This window comes from Zalophus californianus, chromosome 8 (genome assembly GCF_009762305.2).
Source record: "Zalophus californianus isolate mZalCal1 chromosome 8, mZalCal1.pri.v2, whole genome shotgun sequence".
In the NCBI taxonomy this organism is placed as follows: Eukaryota; Metazoa; Chordata; class Mammalia; order Carnivora; family Otariidae; genus Zalophus; species Zalophus californianus.
Window position 1 is genome coordinate 109,146,881 of NC_045602.1, and position 27,992 is coordinate 109,174,872.

The following is a 27,992-nucleotide window of genomic DNA, read 5'->3' on the forward strand; positions in this document are numbered from 1 at the left end:
TTTGTGCTCCAAGCCTTACCAGATGTGATGGGGTGCAACCAAAGCAGTTGCTCAGGCTTCCCTTCTCCACCCGATCAAGCCTCCCCGCCACCACCCCCCCCCCCCCCCCCCCGGCATCAGCGCCATCCCTGGGGCCACTGTGTTCTTTGGATCCTTGTGTCAGCCTGGGTCTTCGGTCTCCCTGCCTCCCAGCCGTGTTCCTTTCCAAGCCCTGTCATTCTTGCCTGTGTCTTTTGCATTCCTAGACTAATTAAGATTTCTTTTTCTTATAGGCATTTATACCTCCTGAACCCCCCCTCCCTCTAAATTCTTGGTTCACTCCTAACCTGTGTTTATGTAAGCTAGGTAGGCAGGATCCCTGACTTTTAACAGTTAGAGGTAAGGGATTTCAGATGGATTTCTTTACCATAATCTAAGTCCATAATTCTGATGGAGAAAAAGCTCATTTCCTGTTAGGATTTGATACAGGACTTGAGGAGGAAGATTGGCTATGGGCAGTTGTGTGGTACTCATTACCCGGTGTTTGTTCCCCCACCCCCTTTAATTTTACATCTTCTAAAGCACCCGCATTTCTCCCCAGGCTTCATGGTACGAATGTGGTGCTGGAATAAAACGAGAGTAGCAAGAAAACCAATGTGTTCTTTTCCTTGATGTTTCTCATAGTTCCCTTAGGTTCCTTTTCTGTCATTGTTTCACTATTTGTATAAGTTCTTTATTTACAAGAGAAATATGTTTACTGTGGGAAATTTAGAAACTATGGAATGATGTAATGAGGGGAAAAACAAATCATTTAGAATCCCATCAGCAGAAAAACAGGATGCTATTTTGGTATATTTCTTTCTGGAGATTTGAAACAAATATTTGGGAGTGCTTTTATAAAATTCTGATACACACACACACACACACACACACACACATACACACACACAGTGCTTTAAAAAGCCCTTTAGCTTCATATTCTATCCTGGCATATTGATGCCATTGAAAACATAATTTGTAATTGTGACACGATAGCAAATTGTGGATCTAACTTTTGCACTTTCATCAGGATCTTGGGTTGTTTCTCAGTGTTTGCCAGAGTAGATGTTAGCCTAATGTGTGTTAACCTTATTGCAAAGCATACTAGTTTTGAATTTTAATGAGGTGGAATACGTTTTTTTCCTGTGTTCCTTGGCCGTTCATATTCTTTGTGAATATCTGCCTTCCCCACCCGGACCCCTTTACTTATGTTGAGCTGTACCAACGATCAGAAATGCCACAGACATATTAGCAGTTACCGTTGTAGAGAAAATCCCTGGTCAGGTAGCAGTTTGAGGGTATGGAGGGAGAACCGGCAGCACTCCATCCTGAGCTGTACCTGTCAGTACTGGTAGCCACAGCCTCCTTGTCTGTATCTGGGATGTTCGATAAGTAAACAAGATCATGCGTATCAACATCAGATCATGTACACGGTAGGCAGTGAATAAATGCTCCACTTAGCTCCTGCATCTCCACTGTGTTCCTTGAACCAGAGATCAGCAGATGGGCAGGCAGGGGATCTGAAAGGAGACAAATGCCAGTATTGGTGTGAATCTGTGCCCCGAAAACATCAGCCGTCCTCATCACCGTCGTGATGGGATGTGTGGGGGGAGGAGCACAGGAGGTTTTCTTTGTGGGCCACCGACAGACACATTGGCCCACCCAGTGCTTCAGGATAGGGGCTGGATCTGGGGAGAGGTGAGGCACCTCTGGCTCCTCTCAAAGGGCAAGTCATGCTGGGGGATGAGGGGATGGTACCTGGAACTCCCAGGGTACTTTGGCTGCTGTATCCCAGGTGGCCTCAGGAGATGGCTGAGGAAGTGAAGAGGCTGCCCTGAGAAGCCTGGCTGGGCAGTGCAAGTGAAGGAGGCTGCAGCATTGGTCGTTGAAGAGTGTCATGGGCGCTGCCATATTTGAGGAAGCAATGGAAACAGGGTTAGGGACTTTGCTGCCTCAGACAACTTCAGGGTTGCTCTATCAACTATATATTTTGGAGTATCATAATCTAAGACCGACAAGCTCTGGAGGTTTAGGGTATGTTGTATAATACTCACTTTGATTTATTTTTCATGGTAGTTAATTTTGAAATTTCAAATAATATTGAAAGTAGTTGGGGGATTTTTATGTTCTTTTAAAAGGGGTTTGGGTTAAAGGCTGAGAAACACTAATCTTGATACCTCTATTCTTTTTTTTTAAATTTTAGAGAGTGCAAGGGCCGTGAGCCAGGGGGTGGGAGGGGCAGAGTCAGAGGGGGTGAGAGAAATAATCCCAAGCAGGTTCCATGCCCATCGTGGAGCCCGATGTGGAGCTTGATCTCATGACTTTGAGATCATGACCCCAGCCAAAATCAAGAGTCAGAAGCCTAACCAATTGAGTCACACAGGCTCCCCGATACCTTCTTTAAATACATTTTAATTGTAGATATGGATACTAGAGGGAATAATCACGTGTGTGTGTGTGTGTGTGTGTGTGTGTGTGTGTGTGTGTGTGTGTGTGTGTGTAGGAGGGTAAGAATAGTGCTACCTTCTTACTAAAAGAATAGAAAACAGTTAATTAGGGGTACTTCATTTTTACTTTGAAAGTGAGTAAGTAGAAAATGGCTCACTTAGCTACTGGACACGTGATAGTGCTGGGTGCTTTATACCATACCCCAAATAGGCTATAGATTGGGTTCTGAGCCTCTGATCAGAGGCACAAGGTTTCCCAGGTCCCTGTACCCTTTCGCTTGCATGTGCCCACAGCTGCCATTCACTGCAGCTTCTGTGTGAGTAACATGGCTTGTTCGTTCTTGGTTTAAATGGGCATTGCGGTGACACTGACCCTCGGCATGGCACTCCTCCACTATTGGCCTGTCTCTCCTGCTTCCCGTGCATTTGGCCATCTCAGGATTACTATTTAGAAACAAGTACGTTAGCATTATTGCCTTTGTTTACTAGAAATAAAACACTTGAGTAAGAAAGACATGTTTACGGAGCAATAGACATACTCTTCCACACAGAGACTTGCATATTGGGAACAAGTCATCAGCTGGACAAATGTAGGCAGAGAAAACCTGCTCGATTCACAGCTGATGGAGTGATTATACACTATTGGTTTAGCGGAAAAATGTAAAGCCATCAAATCTGGTTTCAAATAGTTTTGGGGGGGGGAGAAAGGACATCTTGTTCCCAAAAATGATCTGCTGGTTTTGTTTTTTGTTTTTTGTTTGTTTTTAAATAAAAACTAGATCAGTTTCCTAAGATGAAAGATGCCAAGATCCAGTTGTTAGCGGCCGTGCTATCAATAACTCAAAAGAAAACCTATTTTATTAGTTTAAGAAGCTTTCCAACTCGTGTTTTATTTCCCAGTTGAAATAATATTTAGAGATTCAAAAATGTGAAGCTTTGATAGTATCAGGAACATTTTTTTATCCCTTTCTCTTAAAAAAAAAAAAAGTCTGTGCCTTTCCTGAAGAATGGATTTTAACATTTGATTTTTTAAAATTTCACATTTGAAAAAAACCCTAAATCATCAGAATAGCTAATTTAATAAACCAAAGGAAACATTAGTAAAACAAACCAGTGTTTTATTTTTCCAGCCATGTTTGGTCATTTCCTGCACGCACACACAGGGGAGGCCGTGGGTCAGACAGGCGCCCTGGTGGGCGTCCCTACCGCCTGTCGCCTTTGCCTCTCTCCGGTGCCAGATCCCCCTCTCCCTTCAGTAGAAACTTGGTTCAGCTGCCGCTCGCTCCAGAACCTCCTACCTTCCAGGACGTGGTGGGACAGGGCATGTTCTCCACTTGGGGATGAGGGTGGCCCAGGTGGAGGGCAGCAGTGCAGCTCTGGAACGGGAGGCTGATGGGGATGGAAGGTGGGCTCCAAGGTCCCCCGGGATGGCTTGACCTGTGGAAATATGTTAGAAATCATGGTTAGGTGATTTAGGTCAGTCATCTTTATAGTTAAATAAACAGCCCACGCTGGTCTGGGGAAGTAAGTGTCCTGTGTGGTTTCTAGGAATCAAAACACCTTTTGGATCGGCTTACAAACACTGCTCCTGTACCAATTTGTTTCTCTGCTCGTCCCTGCACCAGTCTCTTTGGGGCTGGGACCCACATCTGCCCAGGGCCCAGGCGACTGAACTGGACAGTGGCCTGGATGCTTTCCCCCTGCCCCTGCATTCAGGGCAGGGCTAGCATGTTGCCTGTCGGACCATGGTGGTGTCTACCGGGTGCCCACCCTGAGCAGCTGCGAGGCTCTGCTCCTATCCGGGCAGTCTCCAGGGGCATTAGGGCCACATCCTTGCTCTCTCCTGAACCACACTACCTTTCCCAGAGCACTGCACTGTTCATACCTTGGCCTAGGCCACTGTCTCTAGCGCCCGGCAGCAGCCTCATACAGGTCTGCCTGCCTCTGTTCCCATCGCCGTGCCCTTTACCACACCTCGCCCTTCCACTCCCACTGCCGGCAGAGTGGCCATCCACAAGGCACATCCGGTCGTGGCCTGCCTGTGCTTGCCACTGCTTCATGGCTCCCTGCTGGGGGCCTTGTGTCCAGTCAGAATTCCTGAGCCCGGCACCTGCTCCAAGTGGCGCTCCTTGGGCAGGTGTTGCGGGGGCAGGACTGCATCTCCATGGCCTGGGCACAGCAGGTCCTCAGACAGTTCGTCGAATAAATATTGAGCCTTTGCCTAGGCTGGGAAGCATTTGCATCTTATGGTACTTATTGTGAGTGTGTGTGTGGAATAAGTCCGGAAAGGCCTGGGGATTGATAAATCCTGCCCAGATCTCCTGTTTGGTGCCGGTATATGAATTCAAAAAAAATCACCGAGGTGAAATTCACACAAATGGTTAACAAAATTAACCATTTTAAAGTGAACGATTCAGAGACCTTTCACACATTCACGGTGTTGTGCACCCATCACCACTGCCTAATTCCAGAACCTTTTCATCCCCCTGAAGGAAGCCCCGTCCCCACGGAGAAGTTGTTCATCTGGCCATGAGTGCAGATGAAGGGGGTTTTTAGCCAGGATAGGACTTTGAATCAGATCTGGGTTTCTTTGATGACTTAGTAACTGAGCGTTGTTGTTGTAAGAGAGTTCATCCTGAGTGTGTGTAAGTCTTGGCGTCTCCATGGGCTGAGCACTGCTATGATAGGACTTGGAGTGTGGCTCTGACAGTAAGTTAGAGTTTCCTGTTGTGGACTTGAACTTGGCTGGGAAGGTGTATCTTGCTGGCAGCTGGTTTTATGGGCAAACAAATGTCCCAAACCTAGGTAGCTTGTGTAAAAACCCGTCTCGTGACTTAAGCGGTAGTTTTAGAAATAAATATTTGAAGTGCCATAAGAAAACGCTGCCCTGTAAAAATTATGTACTAGTTAGTGCAGATCTCTGGCATTCTTTAAAGTAGCCTCATACTTCGGTTATTAATCTGTATAAGAAGTTTAATTTTTCACTGCCTGATTTCTTCAACTGTTTAAAAAAGAAGGGATTGAAATGTCTTTGGACCTCCTCAATCTAAGCTATGCTGCTTATTAGATCTTTAGTCTTTATAATTTCTTCCCCATTATAAAAAGTAGTTGTCCTCATTATAGGAAATTCCAAAATATATAAATGGAAAAAGGTGAAAATGCCCCACTGATTAAAGACAACCACGATTAATATTTTGGTGGACATCTTTTTTATTGTTCATTTAAAAAAGCAGCATACAAATAACACACAAATACATGCCGATTATAAAAGACCCCAATGTTAAAGAAGGATTGGGAGTAAAAAATGAAACGTGTGCCCATCATTACTCCTTGTCCATAGGGTAGCCTTCCTGTTTTTGGTTTGGGGCCTTTCTGCATCCTTTCCCAAGTGTTCAAGACAGAGAGGTTATTAGGATTTTTTTTTAAGCATAATTAGGATAATTCTAGGCTTACTGTTTTGTGACTTTTTTAAGAAACTGTATTTTTTGGAGTTCTTTCCTTGTCAGCACCTTAGTTTATTTTTTCTTTTTAATTCTTTTCAATAGCATTATTTTTGAAATGGATATATCTCACAATGTTCACCTTTATTTTTCCCCCATTGGTTGTAATGTCTTTTTTTTTTTTGTTTTGGATGAACATTTAGGTTGTTTCCAGAGATTCAGCCTTTTAAATATCAGTCATCAGTCTTGAATGCACATACCATTTGCATGGATATTTCCGGAAGATAAGTTTCTATGAGTGCAATTGGTGGATCCAGAAAAATGCCTGTTCTGTTCTGGTGCTAAATTACCTTCCACAAAGGCCAGTCCACCAAGAATGTAATCTCTCTGATAACTCCAGAGTAGCTTTCTCCCCACACCTTGGTCAACACTAGATTCATCTTTTGAAATATCCCCCTAATTTATGTTAAAACATGAAAAATTTTATTTCTATAATTTTAAATGAGGTTGGGCAGCTAATCATGTGTTTTAGATACTTAAATTTTTTCCTGTGAGTTGTAGCCTCCTGTCATTTGCCCATTTCCTGTGAACTGTTTGATTGATTTGCAGGTATTCTTTACCAACTACTGATACCGACCTTTGTGGGCTATAGATGTTGTGCTCGACCATCTCTTACCCTGTCACTCATCTTTTACTTCTCTTTAGTATACTTTACAATACCAGATGCTAAACTTTTTATGTACTTTGTCTTTTTTCTCTGTATTTTATTTTTTATTTTTTTTTTTAAGATTTTATTTATTTATTCATGAGAGACAGAGAAGCAGAGGGAGAAGCAGGCTCCCCGCTGAGCAGGGAGCCCGATGCGGGACGCGATCCCAGGACCCTGGGATCATGACCCGAGCCGAAGGCAGACGCCCAACCATCTGAGCCACCCAGGCTCCCCTTCTTCTCTGTATTTTAAAAATATAATTGTGCTGCTATTCATGCATAGTTATTTTTCAGGATTAATTTTTCAAGATGGATTCCTAGAAATGGAGCTATTTGGCTACAAGAGTAAAAATATTTTAAGATTCTTGCTACAGGCTTCCAGGACCTAAGATGACTCCACGTGCCTCACCAGGGCAGGCATGAGGGGTGGTGATGAATTCTGCTCCTTCTACTTTGAGGGCCCAGAAGCTAGATTTTTGTCAGCAGGAAGAGCCCCCACACCTGTCCATCGCCATACGTTCTCTTCCGTGTGCGCCTGCGCCGGCAGGCTGGTTTACATAGTAACCACGGTGGGAAACGTCAGCACGTCAGCACGTTAGGTGATCAGCAGTGCGTGAGTTGCTTCTCCGGGGACGCCACTTAGAATCGCCATCACGCGGTGACTTGGGAAGGGATCTTGACCAAGGCAGCTCAGGATGCTTCCCACCGCCCGGAGACAGCAGCTACGCCTCTCTTGGCCTCGGAGGGCGTTGCGGGCCCCGCTCCCCGGGCTTTCTGTGGGTGCTCCTTCCGGCCTCCGCCTGTGGGACCCGCGGGGCATTTCTCTCCCCCCATCAGAAACACACACGGTCGCTGAAGAGCGCAAACTTGTCCGGAGTTTCCTTGAAGAAAACTCGAAACTTGGCTGATTTGGTAGGCAAAAAACACACAGCTCGTGTCTGTTATGAGCATTACAAAAGGCTTCTGAGGAGAATGTTTCCATTCTATTTTATGAAATGACAGCGGTGTGTGGTGAAGCAGCCTATATATAAATGAAGTGTTTCTCTGCAGGTGGTGATAAATGGAGGTGCCACGTCCAGCGGTGAACAGGACAATGAAGATACGGAGCTCATGGCAATCTACACGACAGAGAATGGCATCGCAGAAAAGGTACGCCCATGCCCCAGCCTCCTCCCTGTGTCCTAGGCCCGGGACAGGGCGTGGCTGTCCTTCTTGGGGGCTGGTCTCTACCCTTCCGAGTGGATGTGTTCTCTTCATAATGGAAATAGAAGGGATGAGGAGGAGTGGAAGTGGCTTAATTGTTAATTGTCTTGATGGCAGTTAAGGTGAGACCCATATAGAAGTCCTTATTTTTAAAGGCCTCATCCAGGATGCTGAGGGAAGTGGTTCCGAGTGTGAGTCTGGACTCAGGGTCTGCGTGCTAATGTGACCCAGATCCCGAGGGAGGTACTTAAGCTCTCTGGGTATCAGGTGCCTCATCGCCAAAATGGGAATAAAAATGTCAGCATCTGTCTGTTCAGTTTGTTAGGATTAAATGAAATAGTAACATAGGTGGTTATTAGTATCAATCCTGGGGTGCCTGGGTGGCTCAGTTGGTTAAACGTCTGCCTTCAGCTCAAGTCATGATCCTGGAGCCCCGGGATCAAGTCCCACATCGGGCTCCCTGCTTGGCGGGGAGTCTCCTTCTCCCTCTGCCCCTCACCCCACTCTCGTGCTCTCTCTCTCACTCTCTCAAATAAATAAACAAAATCTTTAAAAAAAAAATCAGTATTGTGCCTGGTACAGACTCCATTGCGGTAAACGAGAATGAGAGAAGCCAGTGTAGACTGTGACAATGAACAGAGTGATGGAAATCACATGCTGAGGCGGGGAGGATCTTTTTTTTTTTTTTTTTGCCTCATCCCATCTCCTTGAGGTCAGTCTGTGTGACCCTATTCATGGAGGCCAGGAGAGGCCTGCCCAAAGAGGATCCAGATGTCTTGATTTCTTTTTTTACTTTGGGTCGGTCACTATGCTTAATACATGAAAAGTTTGTAGGATATTTCCAGATTGCACGGCAGCTCTAAGACTTCTCGATTTCATTTGAGTTTTGCTTTGTAGACTCTTTTTATTTTTTATATTTTTTAGAGAGAGAGAGGAGGGTGGGGCCGAGGGAGAGAGGATCTTAAGCAGGCTCCACGCCCAGTGCAGAGCCTGACTCGGGGTTCGATCCCACGACCCCGAGATCATAACCTGAGCTGAAATCAAGAGTCAGATGCGTAAAAGATTGAACCACCCAGGCCACCCCAATTTGGTAGACTTTTTAAAGCACATTTTTTATTTTCACTGTGAAAATTTACTAATTTAATCAGTTTCTATAATGAAGCATTATATTCTAGAACTGTATTGTACTTTTTTAAGGTAAGCTCTACACCTCCTGTGGGGCTTGAACTCACAACTCTGAGATCAAGAGGTGCTTACTCAACTGTCTGAGCCAGCCAGGTGCCCCTGGATTGTATTTTAGATAGTGTACACTTAATATTCTAGAAACAGACCACTAGAAAGTTGATACATGCAAATATGGTACTCACGTTGGGTATTAACACCCTAAGTTTACAGTGTAATCACTAAAACGATAAACGAGATTATATTGGAATTCTGGAATAATCAAATTTTTGTGTCTGTGTAGTTTCTTTTTTCCATTTTTGGCTATCTTGACCAATACTGCTTTTTGGTCAAGCTATTATAAATTTTATGGAGGCTAATTAGATTCATGCTGCGATGTTAAAATTCCTGTGGTCTTGGATTCTAAGGTGCTCCTCAGAGTGCAGGAATTCAAGTAGGCGCTGTTGATATGTTGACCGATGGCTCCGTCAGCAGCTGAGACACAGCCCACAGAGCAGGATCTGGGCAGGGAGCCACCACCTGGCCTGCTTGGGTCTCAGCATCCAAGTGATACATCTTGCAGCAGAATGCTTCTGAATTCACAGACTCATTAGGCTGTGTCCAGTTTTCGTGTGCTGGGCCCTTAATCAGAGTTTCCAGGGTATAGGCTGTCATGATTCTGGACTTCCTCCTCCATTATCCAGGAAATGATGGTCATCTTTTGAGATGAATAGCAAAGAGCGTTAACATTCAGGGCTTTTTAACATCTCTGACAGTACCTTTTACTGGTGCTAGTGAACTCTTGGCAGAAAAAAATGTCTAGCTCATTAATGCTAGCACATTTATGCTAGACATTTATTTGCCTGTTTGAAAGTCTTTTTCACTGTCTCAATTTTGCTATGTTAGTATTTCCTTGAATACTAGTGAGATAGGATATCTTCCTGCTTCGCTGGCCATGCTTTTCTTACTGTATGAAATGACAGGTTTGGGGAGAACGGTTACCGTGTGTTGAATGGTGCTAATGGTCCAGACCTTGGGCTCTGTGATTCAAGCAACAGGTCACATTTAGCTCTCACCACAACCCGGTTAGAGAGGTGCTACCGCTATTCCTGTTTTAGAGAAAAAGAAAATGAAATTTAGGTCCCCTGCTGTCTTGAATTTGTGCAAAGAAAACTTCAGAGGATGCTGCCCTTTGGGATCTTGCCTTTTTGAGGGCATGGAAAGGCTGTCTCTGAACACTTGATCGTGAATTAACTAACACTGGGACCTTGCAGGAGAGACAGGAGGAGTGGGGGCCAGAGAGATCACCCCATGTGATCGCCATATTCATGTTTGTTTTCCTAATTATAGTGAGCTATTAGTTGTCGTATATTCACTTACTTTATACAAGACTTGACTTCTGGTATCTCTTAATACTCTTGAGCTCCTTACAGTAAGTGCTGGTTAATACGGTGTTAGCTACAAGATACCCATCTTGAAATGTGCTCAAAGGAATTTATTCCTGAAGGGACCAGAAGGATAATGCCTTGAATCACAAACCACGAATCTGTAAGATAGCATTGGGACCCACGCCCAATATGTTCTGAACTTGACCTCGGTATTACTGGGATTCTTCTATGAGGGATGTTGAAGGAATTGAACTTTGTTTATAGTGAGGGTATTTACCACAAGAATGAATTAACTACAAGTAAACGGTTTAGATATTCCCATTCAAATATCAGCATTTTGTTGCTTTACAGATTCCCCGCAAAATGTGTTTACAGGAGCATGTGAAGTGGTTGCAGTGGTATTGGGCAAATCACTATTAATCACAATTTCAGAAAGTCAGTTGTTTCTGGTAATTTCTAAAGAGCGACTCTATCCTTCTGGGAGGCCGTGTAGCATGGTGGCAAATGCAGCGTTTGTGGACAGCCTGTCTGTTCAACTCCTGGGCGACTCGCTCAGCCCTTCAGAGTCTCTACCTCCTCATCTCTAAAATGGGGTTATTACAACACGTAACTTCCCAGGGCCCTTGCACGGAGGACAGGGGAATGTAAAATAGCACGAGGTTTTTAGGAAGCAGAGATTGCCAAAATGTGAAAATAGTCACAAGTGAACTAGTTATAATGTGTACCTACTTGAATATCCCTCCCACCTGGCTTGGCACTGGGGTCTTTTGCTGCCCATTGTTTCAACAGCTGTGCAGTTGCAACTGTCACCAAGTTTGTTAAATAGAAGATAAACTTACTTTCATAATGTTGAGATTTATTTTGAAAGTTAAAGACCTTTTTAAACTTTCAGTCCTTATGGATTCTCTTTAAAATTAAGGTACCGGCAGTTCTTGAAAAAGGAAGTTCCCTTGGAACAGATTAGATAAGAATACAGCACTGGTAATTTTTGAAGCTGGAGAGAGAAGGGGTGGGCATTCCATATTTCCAACCTTTGTATATGTTTGGAAAATTGTGTGGTACAAAGATAAGAGAATAATTGAGTCCTACCTTATTGTTGCTACTCTTTGATTCTCTGGTATTGACTGTGGCTGTGAAGAAATCAGGCCAGTCTTGTTTTCTTCTTTTTATCAGCATCTTGATCTTTTTGCCTGTTTTTTGGATTCTTTATTTTTGATACTCAGTAACTTTACTTAGATATGTTTTGATGTTGACCATTCTGGGTCAGTGTTTTCTGGCACCTGGAGTATTTATTTAGCATTAAAAGTCCTTTTACTTTAGGAAAGCTGTCTTGAATTCTGTCTTTTTTTTTGTTTGTTCTTTCGGTTTCCTTATTTGAGGGCTCCAATGAGACATATTTTGGATCTCCTTTGCCTGCCTTCTCCAGCTGTCATTTCTCTCTAATCTTTTTTTCTCTTACATTGTTTTTTTTTTTTTTTTAAGATTTTATTTATTTGACAGAGACACAGCGAGAGAGGGAACACAAGCAGGGGGGGTGGGAGAGGGAGAAACAGGCTTCCCGCTGAGCAGGGAGTCCGATGTGGGGTTCGATCCCAGGACCCTGAGATCATGACCTGAGCTGAAGGCAGACACCTAATGACGGAGCCACCCAGGCGACCCTCTCTTACATTGTTTGATTTCTTTTTTTTCTCACTTCAGCCAGTGCCCCTTACTCTGTTATTCATGTCTGTTTTCTCTTGTACTCTTACCACTTCCACTTTTTATTCCTTTTTTAAAAAAATTCTGTCCATATTCTGTCAACATGTTTTATTTCTCTTTGTTCTTAAATTTGTTTTAAGGTCTTTTTTAAAAAAAAAAAATATTTGAGAGAGACAGAGATAGCGAGAGAAAGCACAAGCGGAAGGGGGTGCAGAGAAGCAGGCTCCCCACTGAGGAGGGAGCCTGATGCGGGACTCGATCCCAGGACCCCGGGATCATGACCTGAGCTGAAGGCAGACGCTTAACCGACTGAGCCACCCAGGTGCCCTAAGGTCTTTCTTAATACAGTTGATTGTTATTGAGTTTTCCAAAATATCCGAGTCTGAGCAACATTGGTGGTATCATGGCTGCCTTCCAAAATATCTGAATAGGGGCGCCTGGGTGGCTCAGTTGGTTAAGAGACTGCCTTCGGCTCAGGTCATGATCCTGGAGTCCTGGGATCGAGTCCCGCATCGGTCTCCGTGCTCGGCAGGGAGTCTGCTTCTCCCTCTGACCCTCTTCCCTCTCGTGCTCTCTATCTCTCATTCTCTCTCTCTTAAATAAATAAAGTCTTTTTAAAAAAAAAACAAAACAAAATATCTGAATAGGTTTTCATTAATTAATTGAGTACTTGGTGGGTCTTTGTAATTTGCAAACATATCCTTTAGTTCTTGGAAATTTTTTTATTTCTTCAATTCCTATATTATGTTTTCCTTGTTCTATTCTGACTTTTAAAATCTTATTATTTCTTTTTTTTGAAGATTTCTTTTTTATTTTTAAAGATTTTATTTATTTATTCATGAGAGAGAGAGAGAGAGAGGCAGAGGGAGAAGCAGGCTCCCCGCTGAGCAGGGAGTCCGATGCGGGACTCGATCCCAGGATCCTGGGATCATGATCTGAGCTGAAGGCAGACGCTTAACCAACTGAGCCACCCAGGCATCCCTGAAGATTCATTTATTTAAGAGAGAGAGTATGTGTGAGTGGAGGGGGCAGAGGGAGAGGGAGAGAGAATCTTAAGCAGATTTGGTGCTAAGCCTGAAGCCCAGTGTGGAGCAGATCCCACAAACCATGAGATCGTGACCTGAACTTGAAACCAAGAGTTGGACACTCAACTGACTGAGCCACCCAGGTGTCCCTAGACACACTTTTTTTTTTTTTTAAGATTTTATTTATTTATTTGACAGAGACAGTGAGAGAGGGAACACAAGCAGAGGGGGAGTGGGAGAGGGAGAAGCAGGCCTCCCACTGAGCAGGGAGCCCGAGGCAGGACTCGATCCCAAGACCCTGGGATCATGACCTGAGCCGAAGGCAAACGCTTAACGACTGAGCCACCCAGGCGCCCCACCTAGACACACTCTTTTTTTTTTTCCCTAGACACACTTTTTTTTTTTTAAGATTTTTTTAATTTTATTTGACAGACACAGCGAGAGAAGGAACTTAAGCAGGGGGAGTGGGAGAGGGAGAAGCAGGCTTCCCACTGAGCAGAGAGCCCGATGCAGGGCTCTATCCCAGGATCCTGGGATCATGACCTGAGCCGAAGGCAAACGCTTAACGACTGAGCCACCCAGGAGCTCCCCTAGACACACTCTTAAGAGCAGGATATTCCGTAGGGCACCTGGGTGGCTCAGTCAGCTGACCATCTGACTCTTGGTTTCCGTTCAGGTCATGATCTCAGGGTCCTGTGGTCGAGCACCACGTCGGGTTCCACTCCATGCTCTCCCTCCCCCCTGCGCTCTTCCCTGCTTGCTTGCTCTCTTTCCCCCTTCCTATTTCTCTCAAATAAACAAATTTAAAAAATCTTTAAAAAAAAAAAAAGGCTATTCCAAAGATTCTTAGGTTGTCTCCCAATTGCCAGGCAAAGACCAAGACATTTTTTGAAATGTGTGGGGGCTTGGACAGCCCAGGCCTGCTGAGCTAATCCTTTCCTGCACATTAGCATATACCACACTTTTCACACATATGTGCTTTCTCTACCACCCCCACCAACAGATTTTTAAAAGGCATATGCAATCCATTTTAACTCTGAATGCAAATCTGCCAATATCCGTTATTTAGAATGGAAAAAATTCTCTGAAAGGTCACCCTCAGTTCTTGTTTGGATTAGCTCAAATGTCAACTTATATCAGACATTTATTTACCTTTAGGCTTTGAAAGGTGAGGCTGAATTGTACCATTTCTTTTGTTCAAGGGTATTTGGCCCCCCAAATCCCCGTCTGCCTCTGCACGGGAAGTCAATTGACAAACGGAGTCAGTGTCTTTCTGTGGACCATATCCATGGACAAGAGGGCAAAAGTGGGGCTAGATACAGTCAGAAGGTCATCATCCTTTTTTGTGGAACATCTTTGACTTTTGTTTCCTGTTAGGCGCTTTTTTAAGTTACGAAAGACTTAAAAAAAAAAAAAATGCCCATCTCGGATTCTAAGAAATTGTTCATAGAGTTTTAGAACCCAGAGCAGTTTTGAGGATACGTGGGAGAACGTGAGGTTACCTTGAGTTTTCTATTTAGCTGAGAAGTAATGCAGACATTGACTACACTATAATCTAAAATGCCCAGTCTTTGTGAAGATTTTGGCTCAAAAAGCGTGCAACACTTAATATTTTTAAAAGTCTGTAGTAATGGTGGGGGGAGGGAAGAGAAGGGAGGAAAAAAAACCCCACTGGTCCCCTAAACTACAAATATATCTTTAGTCTGCTCTTAAACAAAATTGGAATCCTCCTATCTGTGTCCTTTTGAATTTTGCTCTTTTCACTCACCATGTGTCTGAGCAGAAGTGTTTTGATAGGAAGGTGTAGGACTTTTTTTTTTTTTTTTTTTTTTTAAAGTACAAAGATCTTTCTCCTTGCAGAGATGAGGTAAAGTAGAAGGGGCAGATTAGTGCTCTCTCTTTGAAAGTGGTTAGCATTTTGTAACGCTTTTTCCTTTGGGGCACCACTCAAGGACTGTTCATGCCAAGGTATCACTTTGTGGGCTCAACCTGGAAGCATCCCTCCCTACATAGGGGGTCCCCAGGCATGGAGAGAAACTGAGCAAGCTGGGTGCTCTTGGGGATGAGTCAGTGATAAGGGTTACTGAGCCCCCAAACTCTGAGGACAGATTGTCTCACTGAGTGTGTTGAGCATTACATCAAAGGCAGCCAAGGCTTATTTTTGCAAGAGAGTGGCCACCACTTTTATAAAGTTGTTTTTCCGTAACAGTGGCCTATATCGAGTGGAGTTCATTATCGGTTCTCGCTTTTATTAAACAGTTCCTTTTCTCCCTGTCACTCACAGAGCTCTCTTGCCGAAACCTTGGATAGCACTGGCAGTCTAGACCCCCAGAGGTCGGACATGATTTATACCATAGAAGACGTCCCCCCCTGGTACCTGTGCATATTTCTGGGGTTACAGGTAAGATGGTTCCCACAGGATGTAACTGCCAGCAGACGTTCGATTTGTCTGTCTGGAGTTATTAAAAATTCAATTTTGATTTTTATTTATGGACAACTTTAAATTACTCTTTTAAGAATGGTGACTGGGACTCATCAGCATCCATTTCATAGTAGTAAAAGGAAGACAAGAACAGGAGGAAGAGGTTGACCCAGGCATGGAGGAAGGAAAATGCCCAAGGAATGAATAAGATGTGATGTGGCAGGAAGGAGGAAGGACCGTGGAGATAAAGAGGGGAGAATGCAGGGAGGGAGGGGAGAGAAGTTTTGATCTTCATTCCTAGTCATGCAGTCCAGTCGTGGTCAGTTCTGCCACGAAACATGAGAGACACCTAGAAGTGCCCTGTCGGCCGGGACGTACATGGGAGGTTCCGGTGTTCTCTATACGGGAAGGGAGACGGTGCTGCGGTAGAAGCTTCGTCTGCCACGGATTGCCGTGGGAGCACAGTGGGCAAGCCACCAGACAAGGGGGGACCAGGCGGGAGGTGACCCAGGCTGACGCAGGGCTTCTGCATCTTGGGTGTTTTTCTCCCCTCTCTCAGTACCCCTTCCCCTCTTAGGGATTAGAGGGGGGACTTTGGAGAAGGGCCTAAGTCAGGAGGCTCTATCCCCCCTGGCCTGTATCTGCCTTGGTGGTTTTAGCCCAGACTCTCTTCTGAGGTTTCACTTTCCTTTCTTCCTTTCTCAAGTTTAAATGAGCTGTTCAACCTGAGGTATTTCAGATGCTGAGAAAATTGGTCCCATTGCCCAGACAGGTGTAGTCACTTAGAGGTGGGGCTGTCCCTACAGACACCTGGTGCTTTGGTCCGGTTCCCAGCACTCTCCGCACCCCTGCCCCCACCTCCCACACAGGCATCAAAGTACTTGGTCACCTGGACTGAAAAGTGTCTAGTAAAGGAAGAGTCACAGCTGAAGGAGCTAAGTGGTCTTTAGCTTGGGCTGAGTATCCTGAATCAGGTTCAGGAAACTCACTTTTGGAAATGTTTATATTACAGATGTCTCTAGAAGAAGTATTCCCTGGTCAGATAGGATCAGGAAACCCTGTGTGTGTCTTGCCTTTCTTGACGATCCGCAGTGCTCTTCACCTTGTGAGCAGCTCTGCGAAGTCCTGAGCAGAAACGTTCTGTTCCCCGCCTAGAACACCTAATAGTGTTGTAGAGTGGAGCATCAGGCTGTAGGCAACCCATTTTGGCAAACATAAGCAGAGACGGGAAACTGGGGAAGGAAAGTAGGGAGTTTGCAGAACAGAAGTGGGACCTGAACAGATGGACCTCTGGGAGGAAGAGATGTGAGCAGTGAGCACCAGGAATGTCCTGCCAGGGGCCCAAAGAGTGGGGGCTGGGCCCGAAAGGAGGAGGAGGAGTGGGGGATGGGCACTTTCTGGAGGATTCCCACAGCTCCCACACACCCATAACCCTTCCCTGATGGTAGTCAAACAATGCTAGACCCTAGAAAAAGATGGGAAACACCCTGTGCATTGAAACTTGTGTAATCTTAATCCACAGGCCGGAGAGAATTAAAAAAAATAAAAATAAAAAAGGCAGACTGATTATCTTAAGAATATAGATGTAGAATGCCACATAAAATATTGGCAAATCACATCCCAGAAGACAAATCTAGCATGACTAGCGAGGGTTTCAAGAATGGTCCCATGCAGCACCGTTCATGTCAACAGATGAGAGAAAAAAGATCTCAGATTTTAGCAATTGATGCTAAAAAAGCATTTGAGCAAAGCAGATATTCCCAGTCAGAGTTACGTAAATAAAACCTCACCTGTGCAGTCCTGGACTCAGGTAAACCGTAAGACAGAATGGGGAAACGCTGAAGAAGAAAGAGGATTTGGCACAGGTTAGGCAGAGGTGTTCTGTACCCAGAACACCAGAGATTCTTCCCCGGGGGCCATTTTTATAGAACAACATTGGGCTCAGTTCGGATGGGATCAGACAGAAACACGAGGAAGCTTTGCTGTCTCCCCGACCACCTCCTGTCGTCCACAGCACTACCTGACCTGTTTCAGTGGCACCATCGCTGTGCCCTTTCTGCTGGCCGATGCTATGTGTGTGGGGTACGACCAGTGGGCCACCAGCCAGCTCATCGGGACCATTTTCTTCTGCGTGGGAATCACAACCTTGCTGCAGACAACGTTTGGATGCAGGTGAGATTGGGGTGCTGAAGCCCCCTGAGGCATGGAGCAAGGCCACTCCCCCAGGGCTGCTTGGGAGGACTGGCTGGAGCTGGCAGGGCGTGGGGCGTCCTAGTGGCCGTGGCCCATCCCCACCCCCGTGTTTCTTTTCTTGGTGGAGGGCTCTGCCCTGGGCGAGCTGGCGACTCCGACTCACTCTGCGCTCCTTCCAGGTCCCCGGCGGGCGGGTCTCGTTCTCTCCAGGACCCCCTTCCACCTCGCTTCCTTTAGTTCAGACCTGACCGCTCCGCCCGGGTCCACTGGGTTTCCCCGCCTTCAGGGCTGGTCTGCTCTCTACTCTGTCCCCCCAGCCGTCTTGCTCACCTTGTGTCTTCCTCCGTGCTGCCAGGCTGCAGCCCCACTCCATGTGTAAAATCTGACTGTGCCCACCCTGAGGCTTCTCCCTTGCTGTCTGTCCCGCCGCCCCCGCCCCCCTCCCCCCCCCCCCCCCCCCGCCCGCCTCTGAGCCCTGCACTCGCCCTGGGCTGAACTCCTGCCCGAGCCCGCTGGTTCACCCTCCTGTGCTTGTGCTCCCCAGCAGCCAGTAAACCCTGCTCATCCGCCCGGCTTGCCCCTCCCCCTCTGGGAAGCATCCCTGTCTCCCCAAGGCTCCCGTCGTTGGGCTCCGTTGAATCCCCACACATGCATCTTGTGTACCGTCTTCCGATGTGGCTCTTAGTCCACTTTGTCCTTTTTTGTTTTTGTGTCTTTTCCCACTGGATTGTGCTCCCCTCATTGGTGCCAGGGCTCTGGCTGGTTCACCTTGCATCCCCAGCCCCCAGCTTAAATGGGTGTGGAGCTGGCACAGGAAGGAAGAGAACCGTCCTTGCCTGCCTCCTCCTGCAGGCCGCTCGTTCCTCTCCTCTCTCCTCTTCCACCCTCATCACAGTACAGCCTCCTCCTTTGCCCCTGGCTCCACTCACAGCGGGGAGCCTGCTGAGGCTGGACCCTCTCTTCCCAGCGGAAGGGCAGCAGAGTACACTTGGGAGTTCTGTCCCCTGCCCCGTTAGAGACAGCCTAAGGAGGGCTTTGCCTTCCCTGCCGGGGGCGGAGGCGGGGGCGGGGGGGACACAACGACAAGAGGGAAAAGCTACAGAAGGTAGCTTGAGAATCATGGGCTGTATTCTGAAGAGTCAGAATCCTCAGGCCCTCAAGAGGGTTGCCCTTACTTGGGGACAGGAGAAATACGGGAAGGGCTGTGAGCAGAGTTAAAGTGTTCGGCTTTGCCGTGCAGGCGACGTCCTGGGAAGGGATAGGGCAGCTCCCTGGCAGGTCTGCCAGTGGATGGAAGGCTGTGGGGGCTACCCAGCTCTTGGAGTTGTCCAAACCTAGCCCCTGCAGGACTGCCTGCAGCCACCATTCTGAGCACCTCCCTTACCCCAGAGGGACCATCTCCATAGAGGATCTGTGAGGGGGGGGCAGGGTGTCATTGACCTGCGACGGGGAGGGGATGTGTTCTGGGCATTCCAAGGAGCGCTTGAGATATTTTCTTAGAGCCAGGTAGATAAATTTGGCTGGGAACATCTTTCAGTCTTTGATAAAGCATTCAAGGTTCTGCATTTCAAGTCCAGAGTGTATTAAAAAGCTTTTGTTGACTGACTCGGAGCCTTACCTTGTACACAGGCCACTGGTTCTCTGGGGAGTTGGGGTGGGGGGGATTGTTCTTTTTCTGAACAGCTGACTCATTGGGGAACTTGTAGCACAAACCATCTGTATATTGGGCAGTGCTTATGGTTGAGAATTGCTGGTTGATCGGAAAAGCAGAGGGAATGCATGTCTTTATTGTGGTAAAATATTCAGTGTGCAGCTATGCCCTGGTCTTATGCCAAGGAGGCTAGTCCTGACTGACAGTTGAGCCTGGCAGCAGCAGGCACAGTAGCCTGCTGGTGACGTAGAGGGGAGGGTGGGGGCCTTTGGGTGAGAACTCTCAGTTATGGAAGGGCACCCATTCAGGACCGCCTTGCCCATTCTCGGGGCACAAGAGACCTAAACAGAACAGCTTGGGTCTGTGCACCCTCACCCCTGCTCCCAGCAGTTGAGCCGAGAAAGAACAGGAGAGGGCTTTGAAACACCTGCTGGCATCGCTCGGGGACCCAACATGCAGAGCTGCAGTGTGTATGCGCGGGCAGACATGCAATACGAGGGCATGTCTGCATGCTGTGCCCAAGGGGCTTGGTGAGTGTAGCTTTCTTTGCTCTGTTTCACTGGGGGGGACCGGGGGGAGGTGTCAGGAAAGCCCCACCCATGTCCCTGGGTGGTGTGAGAAACTGTGGGTCCCATCCTCACTGCAGTGTGGCCGTGTGCCTAGCTGTAAATTGGGAGGTGGGTGTCACGTCTGCCAACCACGTTAGTGAATTTGTGCTGCTGAGGCAGGATGATGTGTGTTGAGGGGCTTTGGTGTGGTTTTGTCTTGGGATATGGGTTTCCTATGGCGGTCACAGTGTGCGCTGGTGTCCATACTCTTAACCTGGGAAAAGAAGAGAAAAGTACTGACCTGTTCCACAGATCCGCAATGAACAGTTCGTGTGTGAGGCACTGGGTGACTGGACCCAGTAATGGAGGTTGTTGAGGTGAGCATGTGCTGTGAAGCATGCGGGGCAGCCACCTGCACCTTTGGGGATTTGCAGTGATGTCCTGGGGATTTGAAGGGAGAGTTCTGGGGGAGGTGACAGCATGTGAGATGGGTCTTAAAGACTCAGTGGGCTCCTGGTCCAGGAGGGTTGAAGGAGCATTTTCCATCGTGGGAAGGGCAGGGGCAAAGGCAGGAAGTCAGCCTGGTGAGGTTCCCCCCCCCACCCCTTGACCAGAGGCCGGGTTGTGGGCCAGTCTCTGATGCATGGGCGTTATCAGCGGGGCAAGGGAACTTGCTGGGGCTCCATTGGCAGGGCACATGCCTACGGGGCTGTGTCTCGAAAGACATTACTTGGGTGCAGTGTGGAGGGGGTGATGGGCCAGATTCAGGGCATCAGGGATATCCAAGAGAAAGGCAGTGGGGATCCATGCAAGGATTCTGGAGGGGAAATAGGAAGGAGAATATTAGGGTCCTTGCGTGGGATGAGGTAGCTAGCCAGGGGGCAGCCGGGAGAGACAGAGACAGAGTGTGTGTGTGTGGGGGGGCATTGAATGATGAGTTCAGCTGTAGCCTGTGTTCTGGGGGTCCGTTCTTGCTTTTGATCCTAAAATGGAAAGAAAAACACGGGTGTGTCTTGTGCGTCTTGATTAAAGAATGTGACTGAATGAATTTGAGCAGCTGCCTTTGGGCCTGGGGAGAGTTGGGGGACCAGCCCACCCCATGATGTCATTCCCTTGGGTTCCTGGACCTCCTTGTACTGGGTTAACTCTTGCTCTCCTTCTCTGTGCTGACAGCACTTTTTTCTTGCCTGGGATCCTTGCCTCTAGTGCTGTGGATTCCAACTCTGCAAAGCCTTAAGCTGTTATTGATACATTCTTTTCAGTGATGGATTGTTCACTGTATATTTGAGGGTCTGCTGAGCACAGGTGAACTGAGATGGTGAGGTGGGTGAGGGGCGTTTCCCCCTCCCTGCCTGGCTGGTCACCATCTCTAGGGTGTGTTTGCTGCACCTCTGTGTTCGAGTGTCCCATCTCCCTGCGTCCTCTGCATCTCCCCTCCGCTTCACCCTTTCCACTGGAGCTCTGACTTGTCTCATCCCCACTCTTCCCCTCCTTCCACTGGGCCCCAGGGGCCAGGTCTCCCCTCTCCAGTGGAACCACCTCCTATGCCCTTGGCCCGTTTCTTGTCGGTTGAGTGAGAGAAGAGCAGAAATCCCAAGAGTGGCCAGATACCCCACTGCCTCCCCTCCACACCCCCTCCTCCAGTATTTCCAGCAAGCAAGGCGGGTGGTCACATCTCAGCGTGAGGAGCCGGCCATGGTACTTGGACACCTGGCTCCTACTCAGGATGGGGTGGAGGGTGAGCATCCTAGGGTCTGTTCCAGAGGCTCCCCGAGGTGATGCTGCCAGAGCTGGCCGCTTCGCCGGTGCTGGCTCAGATAGAGTTGGGATGCACGTGTCAGGTGTTTAATGTGTATGGTTAATTTGGCAGTGCAGTGATGTTGCTTTAATGGATAAATAAACAGTAAAAGTGAAATATTACTGTTTTAAGGAAAACTAACTTAGGATTGCAACTAGTAAAGGTAATTGCTGTATTTAAAAAAAATCAAGTTGTTAGATATTTTAATGATGAACTGTAATCCTGTGGGCAGTCAGAACCTACAGTACTCAGTGTAAGCATTAGCTGAAGGCATGTGGCAAATAACGGTTTCTTTTCCCTTCACACATGGGGGAGTGCAGCGAGCACAGGAAGTTAGTTGGACTCAGCCCTCTGATCTTGGGCAGATGACCTCCCCAGCTCTGTTTCCTTTTGTGAAAATGAGAGGCGGCTCTTCTGAAGGTGACCTGTACATTTTGCCATTATTGTGCAAATAGATTATTACAAGCCTCCTAAAGTCCCTCTGAGGTGTTGTGGATTATGAGTCCTATGAAAGATCTTTTAGTTCTGCTGGATGCTAATGTGGACCCTCATTATAGGCTGTGAATGATCATCTTAACAGACTTGTGTATTTACTTCCTGATCATGACAGGATCAAAGAAATAGATAAAGCAGTTGAGGCAGCAGGGATGGCCAGAGTGGGACAGTGCAGGCGTGGGGTGGGGGGAGGCGGGGGTGCTGATGGAGTCGGGAGCGGGGTGTATTCCCAGTGTCCCAGCTGTAAGGATCGTAGATGGCCTGTGCATGTGTGTGTTTGCAGTTTAGTGCCCATTTCCTTAGGCTTAGAGCAGAAGGAAGAGTTTCATGTTCAGCTTTCATGATTTCTAGGACCTATTGTCAGACCATGTGGTGTCTGAGTTCTGTACATGTCTTTGCCTATTCTCCCCACATGCGCTGAGTACCCTGTGCTCCATTGCACTGGATGCAGTGGGTGCACAGGCCCTTCACTTTGAGAAAGCTGGGAGGACCACGGGTCTAAAGCAGAAGACGGAGGAAAGTATCAATGTCCCTGACCTGTGGGCTGTGACCAGGTTGTCCCTCCTCCTCATTTCACACAGGCACCCTGGTGAAGAGTAGTGCGCTGTTCCTGGAAACCTGTTTCAGGCCATTAAAATAACCAAAAATGGTTGGGAACCAGTGGAGCAGATGCGCGCCTTTGCATGAGCTCCAAGTGCCAGCTTTAGGGTGCTGTGCAGGGAAGGCTCCTTTGGGGGCATGTCGCCCTAGGTGGGGCTGGCTGAGGCCACTGCTTGTGTGCTGCAGACCCTCCTCCCTTCCCTGTATACCTTCCCGTGCAGGGAGTGCTTTCCTTTCCTCCGGGGACCATGACTGTTGGGAAGTGGCAGTCATGGGTCTCAGCCCCTGATGCCAGGTGACTCCTGTGGCTTTAGTGCTTCCCAGAGCCTCTGCCTGCTGGGAGCAGTCATTCCACTGCCTCCCTCCTCCCACCCTGGTTTTTCCTTCTTCCTCCTGCCCTTTGACCTTGACCCCCTGCACTTCGCTTTGGACAAGGCCTTCATTGTTGAGTTGCCTCAGGTGAGGTTTCAACAGTTCTCATTTTGGTTAGTTTGTGATGTCAATCCCGGGAACTCTTCAGGCTTGTTCCAAGAATTAATGCAGAGCTTTGAAATCCCGAGAGATCAGGGCAAGTTTGTTCAGATCCCCCCCCCCCCCCCGCACCCCCAATGTTAGCCAGCTGGCAGCGGTGTTGCCTTCCTGGCTTCAGAGAGGACTCAGCTGATGCATTACCTTGGCTGCTGCTGCCTCCTAAAACAGAGGCCAAGTCTCGGTACAGCGCTGAGCTTCCCAGAGTCCTCACCCCTCACCCTGGGTGTCACTGCAGAGCTGGGGGTGAAGGAGGACCCTTGAACCCTGCCCCTCATGTGCCACACCGACCTTCCCCACGGTGTGGCAGGTGCTGTGTTTCGGGGTTACCTCAAGAGGCGCCTGGGGCCAAAGACTGGGGAGGCCTCACTCTGCGCTTTCCCACAAAAGAAAAGACTGCAGGTGGGCTGGCCCCTTCCCAGAGGAGTCCCTCCAGTCCTTCACAGGACTGCTGCAGGCATGCAGAGCCTTTCTTTGCTGAGAAATGGTAGGGATTGGGCCAAGAGCATCCTACTAACTGGTGCGGCAGCCTGTTCAGTAACCAGATTGTCTGTCCTGAAGAGGGCGCTCCCCTGTCTCTCACCTCCCTGAGTTCTTGGGGCCTGTCCGTGGTATGTGCTCACTGAGTGCCGCAGGATACCTCCAGCTCTCAGGTCTGGGGCTTTGAACTCTTAACTGTTCATAAAACTTACAGAGGTGGAGGGAGGCAGTGATTAGATTGGGGATGGCGGGGGATTGGGATGTCTGCCACATCGTTTCCGTATATGTATTCCGTATATGTATATGTACGTGCAGTTTTTTGAACTACTTTAAAGTTGTAGATAGCATGCCTGCTCACCCAAAAACACTCTCCTAGGACTGAGGATCCCCTGTGTGACCCTTTACCACACCCAAGAGCAGTGTCGTTCCACTATACCATCTAAAATGCATGCTATTTAATTTCCCAGGTTGTCCCTAAAATATCTTCCATGTCTCCCTGATCCCAGATGCAGTCCAGGTCATGTGGCACATTTGTTTATTGTGTCTGTCTTGGTCTCTTAATAATAAGCTGTCCTCCCATTTTTGCTCCATAGTGTTGCCTTCCTAAAGCGCCCAGGCCAGTTGTCTTGTTGAGCATCCAGTGGTCTGAATTTGTCCGATTGTGTCTTTGAGGTGGTATTTGAGTTTTTACACAATCCCCCTTCTCTGTTGTAAACTGGGGGATGGGGCCAGAGGCTCAGTTGATTCAGGGTGAACATGTTTGCCAAAATGACCTTGCGCTTGACAGTCTTTCATATTCTGTCACAGGAAGCAGGCATGTAGTAGCAGGTTGCAGGGTTTTCCCCTAAATAAAAAAAAATGACTGTCCATTTAACTCAAATTTTGGGTAACAGGTTACAGAACTAGGAGCCAATGAGAACTTGAAGGTAATGACCTTGGAGGGAGCTTTGCCTCGGTCCCCTAGCCAGCTGTATTGGGGAGCTTTGGCCTCAGAGCAGGCCTCACTCCTTTTCCACTGTTTTCCAGCCTTGTGACCTTGGACAAGCCGCCTGGTCTCTCAAAGCCCCCTTCCCTTATCTGTAAAATGGTAATTAATAATGGTGAAATGGTTAGCTTCAAATGAGATAATGCCTGGAACCTGTCCACACCTGCCTGTTTGCTTTCATTATTTTAGTGGGCCTTCTGGAAGGGGAAGGAGGCAGGCGGATGCAGGGGAGGTGGGAGGTGGGGGTGGGGTGCAGTGGGCAAGGGCTAGCTGTCTGGCTGAGCAGCATGTCCTTGATGCATATAGCAGTTGGTTGAGTGCACTCCTCGGCCACACTACCAGCATCCTCTGGCCAGGATGGGCCCCTGAATCTGTCTCAGGCCATCAGAAAATGGTTAGAGCACTTCCCCCTGTGCCCTGGGCACCTGCCATCTCTCCGCTGAGGCTGCCCTAGGTTAGCTCCTTCAGCACTGGCTTTTCCAGGGGATTCCCCTTTCAGTTGACATGCTGTTTCTCTCTGAGGATTTCAGATGCTCCCGGAGACTAGGAGACAGGCAGAGTCCTCTTAGTACATGGGGGAACTTAACAAGTTCAGTTCTCCACAGAAGTGTTTTAGGCTAACAAACTTGACTGGAAATAGTTGATACTATCATGCTTCACATGTAGGCAGAAGAAAAGGCAGAAGACATGAACAGATCACAGAAAAGTCCTTCTCTGTATGTAAGAATAAGTCAGTTTATAATAATAACAGAATATAAACTAAAACTACCCTGAGACACCACTTCTTACCTTTGTCAGATTCACAAAAAATAAAAATTTTGATGAGCCACTCTGATGGCAAGACTATGGGAGAACAGGCATTCTTATACATTGCTGTCAGGAGTGAAAATAGTTCAACTCTTACAAAGAAGAATTTTACAATATCTAGAGTACGTATGCATTTACCATTTGATCCAGCAATCCCACTTGTAGAAATTTACTCTGAAGATACTCTCCCACAAGTGCAAAACAAGGCCCAAAAGTTACTTATTGCTATATCATTTGTAATGGCAAAATATTTAACAACTCAAATGCCTGTCTGTAGGAGACTGGCTGCTATTTGTACATTGCACAGTATAGTCCCATGCAGCCCTGAGAAAGAATGGGGAAGATCTCTGTAATCTGGTATAGAGTAAGTTCCAGGATATGTAGAAAAAAACAAGTTGCAAAGAAGTGTGAGTGCATGCATGAAGGAATAAGGATAAGTTAGGAATGAAGGAAAATGGTTAACTATAGGGAGTAGCTGGGGATGGGGTGGAGAGGATGGGATGGGAGTGAGACTTTCCTGGTATATCTCTCTCTATAGTTTGATTTTTTTTTTTTAAGATTTTACTTATTTATTTGTCAGAGAGCACAAGCAGCAGGCAGAGGGAGAAGTAGGCTCCCCACCGAGCAGGGAGCCTGTTGTGGGACTTGATCTGGGATCATGACCTGAGCTGAAGGCAGACACCTAACCAACTGAGCCACCCAGGCGCCCCTGTATGGTTTGATTTTTAAACTGTACATATGTTCAACATACTCAAAACATAAATCTAAATGGATGAAGAAAAGCAAATCCTAAAACTGAATTACAGAAACACTTAAGCCTAACTATATGTCAAATTGCTAACCACAGAGAAAAGAATTCATTCACAGACTTCAGAACACAGTACTTTATATGCCCTGGATGGGAGGTATTTTAAGGACAAAATAGAAATCTTAATAGTCTTTTTTTTTTTTTTAAAGAGTTTATTTATTTATTTGACAGAGAGCGCACAAGCAGGTGGAGCGGCAGGCAGAGGCAGCCTCCCCACTAAACAGGGAGCCTGACTCGGGGCTCAATCCCAGGACCCTGAGATCATGACCTGAGCTGAAGGCAGACGCTTAACCAAATGAGCCACCCAGGTGCCCCAAAATATTAATAGTCTTAATAATCTTAGTAGTCTTGTTAGTAGTGATTTTGGTGTAATTCTGCACTGTATGATGTTATAGGATAAAGCAAATGAATAGTATGTTGATGATGAAAAATCAGGGCACTCAGTATAGGAAAAGGAGAGGTACAAGTATGGAAAGAAAGGTAATCCAGGGGTACTGGGCTGAGCTATAGGTGTCACTGTGATCCCACAATTCAAAAATGAATCCTAGCTCTGTTCACTAACTAAATGCCGCCCCAGTAACCGTGAGCCCACCTGGTGTTCCATCTTGGTTTCTAAATCCCATTCTCCATTAAAATGAACTGGGCTTTCTGGAGTAGTGGTTGACTCCAGGGCTAGGACTGAGAAAAGTGCATGTTGACCGTGGAGCATTTTGTGCCAGAAAGCAAAGACCTGCTCAAAGAATAAAGGGGGGGGAGGGGGAGAATCATGTCATAAAGAAGGGGAACCTGCTTGAACAGGCTGCTTTGGGCAAGTTTTAGACGGTTTATTAAGAACAATAGTTATAGAAGTGAATTACAAAACTAAATAAAAAAGGAATTCATGCATCTCCAGTGATGTTCAAAAAAAAAAAGAGGGAGACAAAGTTGAACAAAAAGGCAAGCTCTTCTTTACAAAAGGCCACTAATTAAATGCGGGTAGAATGATCAAATGGAAAAATGTAGTTTTTAAACCTATGTAAGAATGTTAATAAGCTAGTGGTAATATAATATTCACATAGTCTAAGAATCACCCTATAGGTAATTTATTAATTACAAAAGGAAAAAGGTCCTTTTTATATGGAGATTTCCAGCAGTTACTGCCCTAACCGAGCTTTCCCACCTCGTGGGACAACCGGGCAGACCTCCTTCCTGATGGGATGCTCTGAGAAGTGCACGACACCTGAGCAGTGTCGTGGTTAGAGCACTTCATCCACTCCCCCTGCGCCCTGGGCACCTGCCATCTCTCCGCTGAGGCTGCCCTAGGTTAGCTCCTTCAGCTAGGCAACTCTTAATTGAGTTGCCTTTGACAAACTGTGTTTTGCTTTTCTTTAAGGGAATTAGGGATATACATTCCTGATGGCAGATTCAATTTTAAAACTATAGCTCCTTGAGGTGAAATCTGTTCTCTGTTTCTTAGAGATTATTTTAAAATTGGGCTGCCATTTAGACTCAAGGATATATTTATTTGATAGCGAAAAGTTTTGCATGAACTGAATTGTTTTCTTGGTAGATCGAGGAAGCCAGGCACACACTGCACTTTCTTTGTTGGC

At 46.9% G+C, this 27,992-nt stretch overlaps 1 protein-coding gene across 11 annotated transcripts in view; it reads left to right on the forward strand.

Moving 5' to 3' along the window:
- The window catches only part of SLC23A2 (solute carrier family 23 member 2), a 136,549-nt gene that overhangs the window by 71,050 nt on the left and 37,507 nt on the right, over positions 1-27,992 (forward strand). For all 11 annotated transcript variants that reach the window (XM_027621029.2, XM_027621030.2, XM_027621031.2 and 8 more), the window contains 3 exons: positions 7,664-7,762; positions 15,373-15,489; positions 17,525-17,682. In XM_027621029.2, the coding sequence (XP_027476830.1) occupies positions 7,664-7,762; positions 15,373-15,489; positions 17,525-17,682 (374 nt within the window). The remainder of the gene's footprint in view (positions 1-7,663; positions 7,763-15,372; positions 15,490-17,524; positions 17,683-27,992) is intronic.